Source organism: Etheostoma spectabile, chromosome 13, assembly GCF_008692095.1.
Source record: "Etheostoma spectabile isolate EspeVRDwgs_2016 chromosome 13, UIUC_Espe_1.0, whole genome shotgun sequence".
Classification (NCBI taxonomy): Eukaryota; Metazoa; Chordata; class Actinopteri; order Perciformes; family Percidae; genus Etheostoma; species Etheostoma spectabile.
Window position 1 is genome coordinate 30,004,598 of NC_045745.1, and position 18,693 is coordinate 30,023,290.

The 18,693-nt window shown below is 39.5% G+C and overlaps 1 protein-coding gene and 1 long non-coding RNA gene across 4 annotated transcripts in view; one reads left to right on the top strand and one right to left on the bottom strand.

Moving 5' to 3' along the window:
• Nucleotides 1-18,693, top strand: part of gabra3 (gamma-aminobutyric acid type A receptor subunit alpha3) — a 177,023-nt gene that overhangs the window by 143,869 nt on the left and 14,461 nt on the right. For all 3 annotated transcript variants that reach the window (XM_032532710.1, XM_032532709.1, XM_032532711.1), the window contains exons 5-7: nucleotides 7,166-7,386; nucleotides 15,122-15,204; nucleotides 15,635-15,778. In XM_032532710.1, coding sequence (XP_032388601.1) covers nucleotides 7,166-7,386; nucleotides 15,122-15,204; nucleotides 15,635-15,778 — 448 coding nt within the window. The remainder of the gene's footprint in view (nucleotides 1-7,165; nucleotides 7,387-15,121; nucleotides 15,205-15,634; nucleotides 15,779-18,693) is intronic.
• Nucleotides 7,469-18,693, bottom strand: part of LOC116699980 (uncharacterized) — a 13,549-nt gene continuing 2,324 nt past the window's right edge. The window contains exons 2-3 of the long non-coding RNA XR_004334545.1: nucleotides 11,911-11,921; nucleotides 7,469-7,611 (exon numbers count right to left, since the gene is read on the bottom strand). This is a non-coding gene — a long non-coding RNA (uncharacterized LOC116699980). The remainder of the gene's footprint in view (nucleotides 7,612-11,910; nucleotides 11,922-18,693) is intronic.

Genomic DNA, 18,693 nt, shown 5'->3' on the forward strand with positions numbered 1-18,693 from the left:
CAAGGCTTTACACAAAATCAGTTACAAAAAAAACAGTTAAAAAATAAAAACAGATCAAACATGTGAATAAACAGTTAAAAATAAGAACATTAAGACACATAAAAACAAAATAAAGTACAGGCAGCATAAGAAATTAAACATTAAAGAAATGAGCAGTCATTTAAAGAAAGGCAACATCAAAAGAAGGCTTCAGCCTGTTTAAAAGAACTGAGAGTAGCAGGGATCCCAGGTTTCTGGGAGTTTGTTCCAGATATAGGAGCATAGAAACTAACGCTGTCCCCCTGTTAGTTCTGACTCTGGGGACAGAAAGCAGACCTTCCCAGATGACCTGAGAGGTCTGGGGGGGTCATAGTGTAGTAGCAGATCAAAATGTATTTTGGACCTAAACCATTGAATGATTTTAACTAGCAAAAGTACTTTGAAATCAATTCTTTAGACACAGGAAGCCAGTGAAAGACTCAGAACTGGAGTGATGTGATCCAGTCTCTTGGTCTTAGTGAGGACCCGAGCAGCAGCATTCGGAATCAGCTGCAGCTGTCTGATTGATTTTCTAGTGAGACCTGGAAAGACGTTACAGTAGTCAAGTCTACTGAAGATGAAAGCATGGACAAGTTTTTCCAAATCCTGTTGACACATGAGTCCTTTAACCCTTGATATATTCTTAAGGTGATAATAGGCTGACTTTGTAATTGTCTTAATGTGGCTGTTAAAGTTCAGGTCTGAGTCCATGACTACACCAAGATTTCTGGCTTTGTCTGTTGTTTTTAACATTGTTGTTTGAAGCTGAGCACAGACTTTAAACCGTTCCTCTTTTGTTCCAAAAACAACCACCTCAGTTTTTCCTTCATTTAATTTCAGAAAGTTCTGGCACATCCAGCCGTTAATTTGTTCGATGCACTTAGTCAGTTTTTGTATTGGACTATAGTCCCCTGGCGATAGGGTTATGTAAATTTGTGTGTCGTCCGCATAACTATGGTAACTTATTTTGTTGTTTTCCATAATCTGAGCCAGTGGAAGCATGTAGATGTTGAACAAAAGATGCCCCAGAATGGAGCCTTGGGAAACTCTGCACGTCATATTTGTATGTTCAGATGTGTAATTACCTATTGACACAAAGTAATCCCTATTCTGTAGTAGGATTCAACCAGTTTATACTGAGCCAGAAAGGCCAGCCTAGTTTTCCAATAGGTCTAGTAATATGTCATGGTCGACCGTGTCAAATGCAGCACTGAGGTCAAGTAAACTAAGACTGACATTTTGCCATTATCTTTGTATGTCATTAAACATTAACGAGAGCCGTCTCAGTGCTGTGGTGTGGTCGAAACCCGACTGAAAGTGATCAAAACTGTTGTTTAGTGACAAGAAATGGGTGAGTTTCGAAAAAACGCTTTTTCAATGATTTTACTTAAAAGGGAAGGTTGGTTTGGCCTGAGCTGGTTTGGTATTGGCCTAGAGCTGCTCATTAGTGGATGTGTTTTGTTTTAAGAGTGGCTTGTTACTGCAGTTTTCAGGGCCTGTGGAAAGATCTTTGAAAGAAGAGACGGGTTCACAACTGTAGAAGATCAGAAGCCAAACAATTCAAGACATTTTTGAAAACACCCGTTGGTAAAATATCAAGGCAACAGGAAGATTTCAGATGTTGTATTTGTCCTCCAGGTTTTTATGGTTGATCGTATGAAATTCTGTCATTTGGAACTAGTTTTGCTTGAACACTGTGACAACACATATCCTGTACTTGATATGGAGGCACTGACAGTTTGTCTAATCGTCTGAATTTTGTCTGTGAAGAAGGAGACAAACTCATTGCAGGCCTTGGTAGATATCAGTTCAATCTACTGGCACTGGAGGGTTTGTTAACCTATCGACAGTAGCAACAAAGCACGTGAATTATTATTGTTTTTAGAGATAATATCAGAGAAGAAGGACCGCCTTGCATTCCTCAGTTCCAAATTATAAATGCGAAGTCTCTTTTTATAGGTGTTTATAATGACCAAGAGATTTGTTTTTCGCCACCTTCGTTCAGCTTTTCTACACTCTCTTTTTTCTGTTCTCACCAGTAGGACATTTCTCCATGGAGACTTTTCTTACTAGAGACGACTTTGACCTTAGTGGGCAATGGCATCAATAACATTTAATTTTACAGTTGAAATTATCTACAAGCTCAGTCACTGAGACCCCAGAGAGGGGGGGTGGAGGAGAAAAGCGAATGAATGTTTCATTGGTGTTTTCAGTGATATACCGTTTTCTGATTATCTTTGTTTGGACACTTTTGGGAACAGAGATAGTGCCGTTAAAGAAAACACAGGAATGATCTGAGAGAGCAACGTCAGTCACCACAACCATGGAAATGTTCAGACCCTTGGAGACTATCAGGTCCAGAGTGTGTCCCTTATTGTGCGTGGGCTCTGTCACATGCTGAGTCAGTCCATAGTTCTCAAAAACACAACACAGTTCTTTGGTCGTCCTGTCTTGGGGGTTGTCAACATGAATGTTAAAAACACCCAAAATGATTACACAATCTGAGTTAATGCAGATTATAGACAGCAGTTCAGTGAAGTCATCAATGAAAGTTGCACACTATTTAGGTGGCCTGTAGATATTTAGAAATATCGCTTGAGGGGAAGACCTTAAGTGAAGAGCCACATATTCAAAAGAAACAAAATTTCCATAACATATTTGCGTACAGTGGAATGAGTCATTAAACAAAATGGTCGCCATTTTGGTACCACCCCTCCTTCTTATTCACTCTATTCTCGCTCATAAAACTGAAGTTAGGGGAGCGACTCGATGAGAACAGAGCGCTGTTATTATAGTCTAACCAGGTTTCAGTTAAAAACATAAAATCTAGATTGTGATTATATAAAATCATTAATTAAAATGATTTTCCGCCAAAGACCTGATGTTTAGTAAGGCTAGTGTTAGTGTGTTTTCATTTTTTGGGACAGGCGTTGGCTGACGAGGAATGGATGCTAAATTGCAGTTAATGCTTGTTTGCCATTCTTTTATATATACTCCTACTTCCCGATACTGATACTACATTTTAGGCAGTATCGAGGTGATACTGATACTGGTATCGGAACATCTGTTTTCAACACTACGTAACACTAACTTATTAACTTTAGTTCTACAGTTATTTTTTGAATTATGGTCAGTAAACCTAATTTATAGGAAATTATACCTAATTTTGAGTAAGAAAAGCAGAAATTAGAAATTATTTAGACTAAAATAAAGGAATGTATGTTGATGGATATCACAGACTGGAATATTTCAACTTTTAGTCAATACTATTTAAAAACCACTTATACCACTATAATATTGAATAAGACACCCCAAAATTAATGAAAGTAGAGATTTGTACTTCCAAAGAGCGTTGTGTCGAACAATCATGTTATTTTGGGTAATTAAAAAGAACATTGATAGAAATGGGTCATTTGACCGAGGACAACATGAGGGTAACCTCTGTGTTCATGGGCATATATATATATAACACCTTCCTTTGGTACTTGTAGATGAGCGAAATTCAATGCTTAAGCGGGAGAGAGACACTTATGTACAAGTAAAATTAATGATTAAAAAATTTTTCTCAAAAGTACAAAATTGCGATAAAGGTGGAAGTAACAAATTACATTTACTCTCTTCTAGTCTCGCTTTGCCAGACCAATTCCCCCACAATGCTGCAGAGCTGCACAGGAGGGTCTGGCTAGTCCACACAGCATTCCAGGATGGGAGAAAAACGTGCTCTGGTTTAATGGCATTCTTTAAACCAATGCTTCAGAGGTGCTCAGCACTGCACAGAGCCCAGGTGCTGCTGGAAAATAACCTCGGAAGGAACTTGTTTTGTGAAATCAGATTGGACAGATAGTCCACTAGCTGTCTCAATTTACCATGCGGAGATCTGAGAAGCAGTTTGCCATAGTCCTCAGAAATCCACCAGAGTTAAAATGCCAACACGATGAAGCAATAGGTAATGGAAATCCAGTCAAAAAAGGACATATGGCAAAATTTCCGGCGGCAACGGGGAAATGCCGGAAGTGTAAGGTCGGGGATATAGACTAATTCTCTCCAAATTTAAAAAAGTAATTTACCTACTGTACAATTAAATCTACAGTTTGGTCGTGAATTAGATACCCAGTGCAGACAACAAAAAACTCTCCAGGTCACAAGAGACACTGAAACACACACACAGCAGTAGAACGCACTCTATATTGGATTTATTGTTCTTTGACCTAGTATAGTGGCTTGCATAGTTTACACACCCATGCTAAGTTGATTAAAAAGAGGAATAAAAACATATTTTGGAAATTAATCTTAATGCCTTAATAAATGGTAGGAAAATCCACCTTTAAGGACACAGATTTCTTTGTGAATGAATAATAAATTGTAAATATAAATGTTCTCCCTGAAAATACAGAGGGCATAAGTATACCACCCATATGTTAAATTCCCTTAGAAGCAGGTACATTTTAATTTTGAAGGCTCGTTATTTCATAGATCCGGATACTATGCATACTGATGAAGTTCCCTTGGCCTTTGGAATTAAAATACCCCCCCCCCCCCCCCCCCCATCATCACATACAACTCAATGACAACCATACTAGATATGGAATTGCCCTGTTGCTGAAATGTGCTATACAAATAAAGCTGCCTTGCCTTCCCTTGCCTATATACACTGATCCGATACCACATAATAAAGCCCTGAAGAAAATCCATGTTAAAGTATTTTTATTTTATATTTATCATATCTTATATTTTTTTATCTTCTTTTTCTGTCTGTATAACTAGATAACATTCATTGTTTGAGGAGCTTAACCTGAGGCAGACCGACAAAGATAGAAATCGTATCACATCCATAAAGAGATAGTAGTATACAGTTGTTAAAACATAAAATATGACACACTGGTATCGGATCAGTACTCGGTATCGGGAATAAAAAATAAATAATAATAATAATAAAAAAAAGGTATCAGACCATCTCTAGTTGAAAACGTCAAAAAGTGACAAACATTGAAAAAAAGGGAGTGGGTGTTTAAAAGGGTACAAAAAAGTAAGAAAAAGTTGAAAACATTGATAAAAAACATCAACAAAAGTGTGGATTTTCAATTTTGACAGGAAGACAACACGTGGGTCAAGGATGACGTCATTATGAGATGGATAAGCGTGCATTCACACGGGCTGCATCGGTCCTCAGACACTTAATAGACACGTCTGCCCATTCACTTTGAATGGGGAGGGTAGCAAATTTAGACTGCTGCGGTAGGGGTGCAAGGGTTAGCCGGAAAAAACGCAGCAGCCTGCGGCAAAAAGTTAAGACAGATTCAACTTTTGGAGAAACGCAACCTGAAGTCACGCTGCGGTTGCCAAATATGTAACCGGCAATCCGATTTGTCAGTCCTGGCAGTGTGAAAAAGTTAAAGTTCCGTAGAGTGAACAGGAAACATCACTGCCTCCATCTCTGCCACGAGAAGGTTTTAAACACAGTGAGGGTTAAAAATGAATCCGTTTTATTCTGGTCTGAATGTGTCCTAACGGATGTAACTCCCTCTCACTCAAAGAAAACGTGCTTCGCCTTACAACGTAGTGTTATGCGTGTAAAAACGGTTCAGGCTCTCTTTTTGTTTTAATATGTTGTTGGCAGGCTGTAGCTGCTGTGGAGTTTATATTATGAATACATCTCTGTGTTGGCTGCCTTGGTGATGCATGATTCTGCTCTTAAAGTGGCAGCCTATTTAATGTATTCAGCCGAAAAATGCTTGCTGCACCCACCGCACTGCCCATAACTCTTTATCCATTTCTGGCCTTTTTTGTTTGATTTAAATTTAGTGGTCCCCATTGCTGATTAATTCTAATAAGGTGCTGTGTACGTTGACATGTTAATGGCATTTATTTTTTAGTCTGAAGGTCTTATTTAATTAAAGTTTTATTAGATTCATAATCATATAATGTAACTTTTTACTTAAGGAAAACGGCCAAGTACTTTTACTTGACTATGATATTCTATCATTCTTTCTATCCCGGTTTTTTATTAGATGTGTAGAGATTGTAGACACATTAGACATTACAACTGATTAAGAGGAGGAACATAACTCAATAAGTGGAAAAAAGAATTAAGTGGGTGAGGAAAAGATGAGTTTATCATACTTTTGCTATTGTGTGTCTGTTAAGCTCTCTGCGGGCCTTATTTAGAGCCCTGGTTGTGAGGACGGCAGCAGTGTAATTGTTTAGGGGTCCTGTACGCAGGCCGCCAGGAGGTCAATCACATCCATTAACAGACGTCCAGCCCGGGCTGTTTAGAGGAGCCCTGTTGATGTATCGAGTGGAAGCTGTACACCTCTCCTGGGTTATTTCCATCTGCGTTCAGTCTGCACATCCACTGTATGCAGCTGATGAGGAAAGTCTGTTGCTAGGACACCAAGTCCTATTAAATGAATAATGTGAAATAAATTCCTTTTGAATGGTTACTTCCTGCATTCTTGTATTCTATTTAGTTTTTGTGTGTGTTGGCGACAACACAGAAAGACTTTGTTGCATATTAATTAATCATGAAACAAATGTATTACAAGGTTTCTCGCTGACGCTCATTTGTGTCTAAGTCTATGGTTAGGCATAACAGGTAAACACTCATAGTTAACAAAGTAGGAATTTCATTATTCAGGAATACATAACTTTAAAAAACACAATATTTCTCAAAAAAAAAAAATATATACAAAAAAATGGTGGAATGTAGATTTGTGTGCGCACATGTATATTCTTGGACAAATAATACATGTGCTGACTAGTTCTTTTTTTTGTTTAAGCAGTTTGTTGTTTGCAGAGGATAAAGAATGGCGTACTTATTAACGACTACTTTTACAATGACTACTTTCACATACAGAGATCATACATTCTGATTTTATTTTATTCACTCTTTTATCATCCAGTCAATTATAACAAAAAAAGAACATAAAGAAACTACTTTAATGTAGAATTCCTTTAGGTTTTTTGTTTTTTTTTACGTGGAATCGGATCGGTGTATAAACTCCAGTACTTCCTGATACCAGCGTTTTAGGCAGTATCAGAGGCGATACTGATACTGGTATTGGAACACCTCTAGCAGTACCAGTGCCATGTCTCATCTCTGTAAACTGTTATTTTGCCCAACTAATCTTTTGCATTCTGTTGCCCTCAGGAGTACACCATCGATGTCTTCTTCCGTCAGAGCTGGAGGGACGAGAGGCTGAAGTTTGACGGGCCCATGCAAGTTTTACCCCTCAACAACCTCCTGGCCAGTAAGATATGGACTCCGGATACATTTTTCCACAATGGAAAGAAATCAGTGGCCCACAACATGACGACTCCTAACAAACTGCTACGACTAGTCGACAACGGAACACTTCTCTACACAATGAGGTGAGACACTTTTTTAAAAAAAAAGGACTGCCATTAATATTGTATGTTAATATAGAGCTTAACAGCGTGGTTTGGGAAGTTAAAGTCCCATTCAGTTTATCCATAAGGATTTTGATTATTAGCCATAATGTCTAAAACCATCCAAGGTAAACTGACCACAGGTTCCTGGGTTGTGAAACAAAAGTTTCTGCTCCAGTAGAAGACACAAGTCAGTATGAAACCAACCTTAATTTGCAATCTTATGGACAAATGCTACACTACCCACAACTTGTTACCGTGGAAATATTTACTGCACCTCTGAAGCTGTGAACGGCTAGAGCGGGCTTCCGCAATTGAAGTATATGATAGTTCAGTCTAGTACAGTCTTGTACCTTGGCCTTTTTTGCCGTTTTCAAAATGTTGTTTTGAAAAAACACATTTAAGTGGGCGGCTGAGCTCTATTGCACTTTACCAGGCAAAAGGTCTTCAGCCATGGCCGTGTACTTGGGCACAGTAATGCGGTATGCTAAATGTGAATGTTAACACTAACTTGCACCTAGTGATAACTATATGCTCATGTTTAGCAGATCATGTTCACCATTTTAAGTTGTAATTTGCTACTGGGCATTAAATATAAAAGGGGTTAGTGCTTGGTACAAACAAATGTTTGACTCAGAATCTTCAAAGTGAGCTGACTATACTGAATCAACATTGCCACTGACTGAATCAGTAGCTTTTAGCAGTAGAGCTTCTCACTGGTGACTGAAAGCAGCACTGGCAGCTCAGCCGGGATACACAGTACATTAGTTAAAAGCAGGGCCGGTTAACGTTTCAGGGCTCGGTACCTTTTCAATGCCAAATTTTATAAAACAAAAAGAAATTACAACATTACGGCACAAATCTTTTTCTTTTTTTTCAGCTCTTACTACATGAGCCTTGTCTCCGTGCATAACGTAGAGTTTTTCCTGCGTGTCTGTACGACGTGTGACGTTAGACAGCCAATTACAAACATTATTTGATCTTGGTAGAAGCTTGCTTATTGGCTGACGCTGATGAGATTTCCTCCTTAGGTATTGAAATTGACGGGGCATTTTTCAATACTCAATACTTGACACTACATGCTAAAAAAAGAATTACATTTGGTACCCAGCCCTACTTAAGAGAAAAACAGTGAACACCATAGAGATAATTATGATGTAATAGCGCTGTTGCAAATAGCCCTTAACCTTCCAGACAGTGCTTGTATTGACCTAGTTTTGTACTGAAATGAACCGCTTGAACAAGCAACACATAGGGCATAACTGTGTAATGAAAGGTGATGCGTTGAACAGTGATGTGATCAAACAGCCTATAAAAAAAGCAAATGAACTACACAGTCAGTGACTATATGAATGTTTGAACTGAAAACTAAACAACTGAAATCAACAGTGCTTCATCATTTCTACCTCTAGAGGGAATGCCATTTGTTTTGCAGGTAATTAGTCATGAATCAAAGTATTGGACAAAAAAAGAAATTCTCAATTTCAGTCCCTCTAGGATTTTGCGATGTGGCGATCGCGCCAATTCACGCCAACTCAACCAATCATCGTGACTGGTGCAACCCGCAATTTTGACCAAGCACTGGAACTTTTCCCAAAATGTGATCAATCACTGGAGTTTCCCCAACCAATCCCAGCAGCACCACGTGCCAGACTTTGTATCAGTATGTGATTCTGAGAGCCAATGACCAAGCGGGAGTGAGAACGGGTTGACGTCACACGTACGTCGCCAAATTAATTTCCTCGTGTCTGCTTTGAAGACAAGACGTGTGTGACTCGAACATCTCACATTAACCAACAAAACGTACAGCGAAAGACCACGCAAAACATTTCAGACAGCGCTGCTAACCTGTAGACATTTTTAACATCAATGTACGAGGCTGTTCCAATCCTGTCGGCTCTCTGCAGCGGGCGGGGCTGCTGAGCTCCCCCCGACCGACCGACCGACCGACCGACCGACCGACACACACACACACACACACACACAAAACCTCAAAAAAAAAAAAAAAAACTCAATTGAGGACAGCTACACTCGCTATTGTGAAAGCAATGATAAGTTAAAGTCCACTAAGTCCTTTTTCAAACCGTATGAATGTTTTTCATATTATACCAACATCTGTAGCACCCTGTAGCCTTTTTGGTAAGGTTACTAGGAAAACTCAGCCCAGAGTAATTTTATTCTCCACAAAACAAGTTTCCTTTTTATTTTTAAAGAACTGTACAGAAATCGCAACTTTCTCCATCTCCCGCAACTTCATTGCAACAAATTTTAGGCCACAACAATCCCAAAAAAAGGCTGGGAAATCCTGGAGGGACTGGAATTTGTACCTGGTGATGGTGCAAGATGAAAACCAAAAGTTCATCACCAAAGTTATTACAAGTCATCCTGAGAGGGACATGAATATCTTTAACAATCATTAATGGCAATTTATCCAATAGAATTTAAGACATTTTACATTTCACATACCACATACCATAATATGTCAGGTGGTGATGGATGAAAAGTCCAGGTATTCAAAATTGAGTTGCAAGGAGTTTTTTGCAGCAGCGATCTGGATCATATCAGATCATTTCATCTGTCAGATAACAGAGACAACTCAGTGAATAATCACTTGATCAAAGGAGGGCCATTGTGAGTATGTCAGGCCTAAAATACACTGCAAGTAGCATCAGCTACCGAGACAGTCCCAGTCAGTGAGTGAGTACCATTAGCTACACGCCTGGAGCAAAAATAATGAGTTGGTTTCAACCCATCCAATCAGTGGCTCTGTCAATCAGCCTTTGCATCTGAGCATTGAATTACTTTAAAAGAAATTATATGAAGCTCATCCACAAGGTCAGTATTGATTTTCCAAAAGTGAAAATGTTTTAGCTGTAGTCCCACATGAGTAGATTTGTGATGTGGTGGCAGTTCTGCCAAGGCCAAGAAAGACAACGGACCTCTAATAAGGTGGAAGGACAGTTATATTTACATAACCAAGTAAATTCATGGCAATATGAAGCAAAGTGTGATCAACCTCTGTCAGACAAAAAAAAGCCTTTTTGGTTATCAGATGTCCAGTTTAAAGCTAAACTTTTATTCAATTAAAAGCCACCAATCAAAACTTCATTTCATGAGCCACTGTCTTTTGTGATCTATTTTCAATGGGGCTTATTAAGATCCTGTGATTTATTTATAGTATTAAAAGCTACAAATTTCTATTTTACCTGACACTACAAAATATAAGAAATCATAAGGCTAATTACTTTCAAGTACTTTCAAGAATGTTGTAAGGGTTTAATTCAGCCTTATATTCATAACGGAGCATTAGGTGATGATTAAGGGGGTCTAAAAGTATAGTTGGCTGTATTGTTGAAGGCACTGGGTGACACTCCAAAGGAGACTGATAACTTAAATTTCCCTGAGCACTCATCACAGGTATTAAGCTTTAGGATTTAAACCAATCTATTTTTATGGAAAGTTTAGTCTGAAGTGCATCACCATAGTACCTTGTGTTGATTTACACTTAAAGATTATTTTTTGGGCATTTTAGGCCTTTATCATATAGGACAGCTTAAGATGTGAAAGGGGGGGAGAGAGAGGGGGAATGACATGCAGCAAAGGGCCGCAGGTCGGAATCAAACCTGCGGCCGCTGCGACAAGGACTGGGCCTTTGTAGATGGGGCGCACACTTCACCAGGTGAGCTATCCAGGCTTCCCAGTCTTGCTTTTTAACCATGTAAGTGGCATGGCTGTAGTGATGGCAGTGTTGGTCGGTCCACCACTTTGGTCCTGACTGAAATCAATAGTAACGTAATGATGCATAACTTATCATCTAGCATCATCATCATCATCAGGTCAGAATTTGTTTCCAATAATTTAACGTATGACAAAATACCTGTAAAACCTAATTAATTGCACCATTTGTTTTGTGCTAATTAGAAAATGAAAAGCACTGCTATGCCTACAGTGTGTACAAGCTCACGAGCTGCTAGCATGGTTTTAGCCTCAGTCTTGCTTCCTTTTACTTCATAGTAAGTTGTCATTGCACTAAAACTCTTTTGTTGTCTTTGATCAAAGTAATTCAAAATTTGTTATCTACCTCTTTTATTTATTTGCCTTTGTTTCAGTCAGAATGTCAGTACGGCCAAGGAATGAGAAACATTTCATCAGTTAGTTGCGGCTTTAGGTGCTGCATGATATGCAGCGGTGCATTGCTCACATTTGATTTATGTTGTATTGCATTTATTCACATAGTTACAGAGCCACTTATCAGTAATGAGGCAGCACAATAAAGAAGCCATGAGGGTGTATAAAAAGATTATAAAAGATGAGGATTGTATTAAGTGGAACACAAGGAGCTAAGGAGTCTGTAGAAATGGTCTGTGATGTTACTGGTTTTAATACTAGGGCTGCAATACAACATGAAACAGACTACATTACATCTTTTATCATGCTCTTTATAGAATATACAAGTTTACATGTCAAATATGGCACAAAGGCATACAATACATATAGTTCAATAACTCATACCAGTTCTGTAGTCAAGACCACCTAAACCGAGACATCACCAAGACCAGAGTGTATCGAGACCAAGTCAAGACCAAGACTTTAAAGGGAAGACCGAGACCAAGTCAAGACCAAGACTTTAAAGGGTTAAGACAGAGACCAAGACCAGACCAGTGCCAGACAGCCAGACCTTCTCCTGTCTTCCATATTCACTTTCTTGGGAGTGCATGTTAAGGGCGGGAAGAAGGGGTTGACAGTAACAAGTTACAAAATTAGAAATGAGTCAAGCTATTGGTTGCATTTAAAGCAGGAAGTTTGACATCCAATCACAGCAAGGATGTCAACACAGAAAATTAGACAATGCAGAGCCAACCTGCAGTTGAGGTCTTGAAATGAAGTCCTATTCAGTCCTATTCATCAGAGACCGAGTAAAAATGCGGTCAATTCCGAGACAGGATCTTCAAAACGTGGTCTTGAGACTTAAGTGGACAAGTGGGCCACTAGGCAAGCGTGCTAGCCAATGTGCAGACAGTGAGCTAGGTGGCCTTTGTGATGTCCTTTCGCTGAGACTTGGCTGGATCCTGGTGTACCGGTGCAATTTAACCAGGCGACTCTCTTTCTGTGTGCCGATCCGACGGCCACATTCTGCTTTGTGATGAATCATGCACGAGTTTAAAGAGCTAATGGGGGGGCGAACTCTAGCTCACCCAGTGTGTGCATCCCACATAGGCTGAGTCCTTGGCAGCAGCCCGGGTTTGAGCCCGACCTGCGGCCCTTTGCTGCGTGTCATCCCCCATCTCTCTCCACCTTTCCTGTCTATCCACCGTCACTATGAAATAAAGGGAAAAAAATATCAGGAGCGGTGATGGGATAACATTACACTGGGAATGTATCTCATACGATCTCATGTGACAAATTGACTGACAAGCATGAAACTGTAGAAGTGGTCACGCTACCTTCAGTATACCTTACATGTTTTACAAATGACAATAATATATATACACTAACTATATTTACTTGCACAGAGACTCTGTGCCTATTCCGGGTTGCTCAAAAAAAAAAACTTTGAATTGATGCATGGACTATAAATGTTGTAATTGGGTTACAAAAACCCAGTTCGTGGTCCATTTATGAGTACTTCAGTCTACGGTGGGATGGCTTTTTGGGCTGCTGTTTTGTTTGAACTTAGCAAATGTAATCCCCATGTTGATAAAACATGTATGAGTGAGATAATATGCACCATTTACTTACAGAGTGCATTTTGTGGCCCAGCCATCTGACCAAATTAAATAAACTCTGGTGCTCTCTGGAGGTTAGTTCTCTGTTGTAGTGAGCTGAGCCCTCATTACCACTGGTGGTACCACATGACGGAGGAGAGAGTGCAGTGTCTCCAGTCTTTACGACACACAAGTACTGCACACCAACTACATCAATATATTACACTGTTCTATTACATTATTTACTGTATTATATTTCCGTATTAGCACAGACAAACAGGAACATTACTTAATTATATTATATATTCTGATGTATTATATTACTCTACATGCATTCCAGCTAGTAATCACTAGGGGTGTAAATCACACGTGAATCGATTCTTTGGACAACGATACAATATTTGCTCATATAACAAAGTCTGCAACTATACAATGTCCATTCGGTTCAATTCAGGGGCCTGCGACAGATACAAGACAATACATAAGCCCATTTAACACAATCGGTTACACACACACACACACACACACACACACACATATATATATATAATATATATATATATAATATATATATATATATATATATATATATATATATATATATATATACACACACACACACACACACACAAAAAGCAACTAAAATATAATTTCATTACTAAGCTCTTCCAGACATTTCAATTGAAAACAAACCACTCTTTTAAATAAAAAAATGAATATAAAGTGGGAATTTCAAAATAAAGGCGCATCTTAAAGATGACAAAATGTATATTTCTTTTGAGAATATTGGTGACTGAGAATTTAATTGATATATCGATCCAGATCGATGTATTGTTACACCCCTGGTAAATCACACCAATATGTCACTTAACTTGAGGCAGTACTGCACTATTATAAATTAAAAAACACTGGTCATAGGTACTATTTGTACAGCTTGCCTTGTAATCTTGTGTTCAGATTCAGTTCAGAACAGATCTTGTATAGTTTCTATTTGTATTTCTAATCTGATTTTCATTATACAGTTGTTGCTTTTTTAACTTATATCTAATATTTATTTTTGACTTTTCTTTATCTGTAGCCTACTCATTTCCGTCCTAGTGCTGCTGCAACATCTGTTTTTGGGATCAATAAAGTAGAGCACCAGACTTTTTTCACTGGTAACATTGGTGCTACAGACCTCCAATAATTTGCATTTACTAGTTTTGCATTGATGCTAAAATTGGACGGTGACTCGAGACTTGATATTTGTAAATATATAACTCATCCAACCACTGAAAGAAGTCGGCAACACACACACACACACACACACACACACACACACACACACACACACACACACACACACACACACACACAACACACACACACACACACACACACACACACCACACACAACACACACACACACACCACACACCCCAACCCCACACACACACACACACACACACACACACACACACACACACACACACACACACACACACCTTTTCCCTTGTACCACAACCATAACATTATTATGTTTGAAAGTGGTATTTTTCTTCTTCTTCACTTTCTCAGTCGGTCTCTCCCTGCCTGAGCTTTTATCATCAGCACCGTCTAAGTCGGAATATCTCTCTCTCTCTCTCTTTAAAATAATTAGCTATAGACTCACAATATGCAATCATTTCAACCATTGTGGTCACAGTCTGGAGCCCTAATGGCTCATCTGAAGGCTCATCTTATAGTATCCTGCAAACACACACTGTGGCTTAAAAATGGCAGGAGTACTCTGGTATTGAGGCAGCTCCTTTGTCATGTAAAAAATAAAGAAAAAAAAATAGAGACTTTGATTTTCTTCTTCTGGAACATAAAAACATTTCAGGGGACATTCATCTCATGTCTGACAATGAATTGTGGTCTGAAAAGGCATTGTAACGGTTCTGGTGATTTATGTCATGATGTGTTTGTAAAAGCCGCCTCAACCATACTGCAGCCTGACATGTTGAGTATCCCTCCCCCTCTGTCCTCTTCAGGTTGACCATTCATGCTGAGTGCCCCATGCACCTAGAGGATTTCCCGATGGATGCACACGCCTGTCCTCTGAAATTCGGAAGTTGTAAGTTAGTCCAGATGGCCACAATAAAACAAACTTTAAATCCTACTGTAGAAACAGCGGTGATTGTAAAAACTTCAGAGGACTCAAACGGCGCTCACCCCTTAGAATATGATACTTTGGGATAACTTTCAAAGGGAGTGTTTGTTTTAGCAACAGTAGTCCAATACTGGCTTGAAGTAAGAGTTCCCTTGATACATTATCTTGATAAATTCTTAGAGTCTACACCCATGCTACTTGCTCTGTAAGGCTGTATTTATACTACTGATATTTGGCATGTAATGTTTACCATGCCAACCATTTTAGTGTAGCGTGTTAACATGCTACCATTTGCTAATTAGTAGCACTAAATACAAAGTAAAGCATAGGCTAATGGGAATGGTATTTGTTTTGCTGCTACTTTGTGCCAATTACTGTTGTCTCTGTTGCCCAGATGCTTACACAAACAACGAGGTGATCTACCTGTGGACCCAGGGAGACGAGAGGTCTGTTGCTGTTGCAGAAGACGGCTCCAGGCTGAACCAGTATGACTTACTGGGACATGTTATTGGCAAAGAAACCATCAGTTCCAGTACAGGTACACTATATGCCTTTCTCAGCTCAGAGAGCAGTATACAGTACAGTACTTTAAATAAAATCCAATTTGGTGTGTTTTGAAAGTTACATCTTAAACCAGACAACATACTACACTAAGCTTGTATGCCCACAGTGTAAACAGGCTGGACAACCAAGCTGCATTTTACAGCAGTCTGACAACTTTTGCAGACCCAATCCTATTTTGATGGAGGATACTGCAAGCAGTGAACCAAAATGGAGTATGTCATGGGAAGAAACTCCTACCTTTGACAGATACACTCTTATTAGTTTTTCGGCATACAAATTTGAAGTAAATTAAATTGCCTTCCTTTTTTATTGACATACTGTATACTGGCACTCTTTTTTTTTAAATAACAGTCTTTTCTCTAGTTTCTGTCATTTTGTTATTCAGCTTGCATTTTTTTGAGAAAATGATGAGTTTTCGGTTTTCGGGAAACTATTCAGCGTATTTACAAAGATAATATGAGGAGATGTTCCAGAGGTGAAAGTCTTATTTCCATTCTGTCTTGCACTATAGCCTTGAATCTACTTCAATAAGCACAGAAACAAAAAGGAAAATCTGCCAGCCCATGCTTTTGATTACATATTAATGTGATCTTAAATTCTCATCTTTCAGACTGTTGTAGAATCCTTTTATCTGTCACACACAATCAAATCACATTCTATATTGCCCCGGTGGGGGACTTAAAGCAGATGGCAACACTATCATAAAGGGATAAAACAAAACGTTACTGTAAGGGCTTGGTACTGAAATATGCTAGGAAGTAATAGACCATTCACAGCAATTATCTTGCAGTAAATAATAAGCGTTCAACCAGTTCTGACAAAGTGCTGTGTTTTTATAATGTTCATAAGTAGCTATTATAAGACACTGAGGTGCCAGCTCAATGCCATCAATACAACATGTTCAACATCTCCAGCTTTAGGTAACAGTGCAAGAAGATTACTGCAAAGCTATAGATAACAGGTTACTTCAATGGGGAAATTAGTCGTTACTGGAGTGCATTGTTTACAACTGAGTCACACTGGCCTTTCATTTGGAGAGATTTAACCTCTTTTGTCAAGCTGTTTGCTCGTTCAGCTCTTAAGAGGTAAGCTACAAGGTAAGAGTGTGTTGAAAGCTGTTGAATAACAGCACTTTATAACTCTACAGAGGAACTTCTGTTTGGCGGTTTAACCTTAAGCCAAGTGAACTGCAGACGACAAACTAAAGTCAGGCTGCACGTTTATGGACAAAATGCTAATCACGATTATATTGATCAATATTAAGATCACGATTAATTATCAAGATTATTTGTTGATTTGAACCCACAAAATGTTATTGTCACTTAGGTTATTTCTAACTGTTTTCACATCCATATTGTGCTACAGTCCTCTTATGTTGAAGTTGTATGTTGTATGCCCGTTATCTACCGGACAAAATATCAACGGGGATTTTGGTACCTCATTACGGTGCCAATTAAATGCCTGCGCTGTCTGCGTCAGACGTTAGAGACAACAGAAACATTGCAGCGTTACACAACAGGTAACATTAATGTTAGCTACAGTAGTAACTGGATTAAAAAGGTAAAAATGATTTAAAAAAATAAAACTTAATGTCAGAAGTGTGGACTGGCGCCGCCGCCGCTGTGTTTCTCCATGTTGCTGGGAGCCGTGTGAGAGTAAAAGGGGGCGGGGCTGCGTGGAGAGTAAGACGGGAGATACAAACACAGGCACGGCTTTACAGAAGAAATGGGTCATGTAAAGCATGAAGAAAAAACAAAACATCATTCTATGAACGGAATGACATTTAAAATATTGCTTGATCACGCAAATTTGATTGTGGGAAGCCAAAATCCTGAACGTGATTAAAATTTGATTAATTGTACAGCCCTAAACTAAGGTCTGGCTACAATTACAGAAATACAAGGTTGAGTCAACAGGATTCCTTTGATGAACTGTTTCAGCTTGTGGGTGTGAAAAAAAATCTAATTTCTTTAAAGTTTAAGTGTAATGGACTACAGAGAGCCAAGGGAATGGGAGGATTTGGGCCAGTTCAGCTCTGGTTAGAGTCGGCTCTGAAAAGACACCTCAGGGAATGAAAGGCTGGTTTTCTCATCTCTTTAGAACGCAGATTACAGACAAGGCAATGAGAGCTGGTGCTTGGGGGAACATTTACTGCCGTTGGTGACAAAATCTGAGCTGTAGGAAATGCTTAATATCAAGGGTCAGAAGAATGACGCAAGTAGATATTCTTCACATCTACAGCAAAGAGAACTGTAGGAAAACATACTGTAGATATGTCTTTAAAGCATTACTCCGCTAAAAATCTATATCTTGAGAATCAAAGGGTTGGCAGTGGTTGACAGATGGCTCTGAGAACCTTGTACATCCTTTGTGGAGGAAAGCAGACGTCCACAAAAAGCTAAAGCAGCGTTTCAGAGCCATCTCTTCAGCCTAGATTCCTTCAAAAGACCTTCCTTCCATCCATCCATCCATCCATCCATCTTCATCCGCTTTTCCAGTATCGGGTTGCAGGGGGAGCAGCTCCAGCAGGGGACCCCAAACAACTCCAGCAGGGGACCCAAAACATTAACCAATCCCGACTGGGGGATCCCGAGCCGTTCCCAGGCCAGGTTGGAGATATAATCCCTCCACCTAGTCCTGGGTCTTCCCCGAGGCCTCTTCCCAGCTGGACGTGCCTGGAACACCTTCCTAGGGAGGCGCCCAGGAGGCATCCTTACCAGATGCCCAAACCACCTCAACTGGCTCCTTTTGACGCAAAGGAGCAGCGGCTCTACTCCGAGCTCCCTATGGATGACTGTGCTTCTCACCCTATCTCTAAGGGAGACGCCTGCCCCAATCCTGAGGAAACCAATTCCGACCGCTTGTACCCTGGATCTCGTTCTTTCGGTC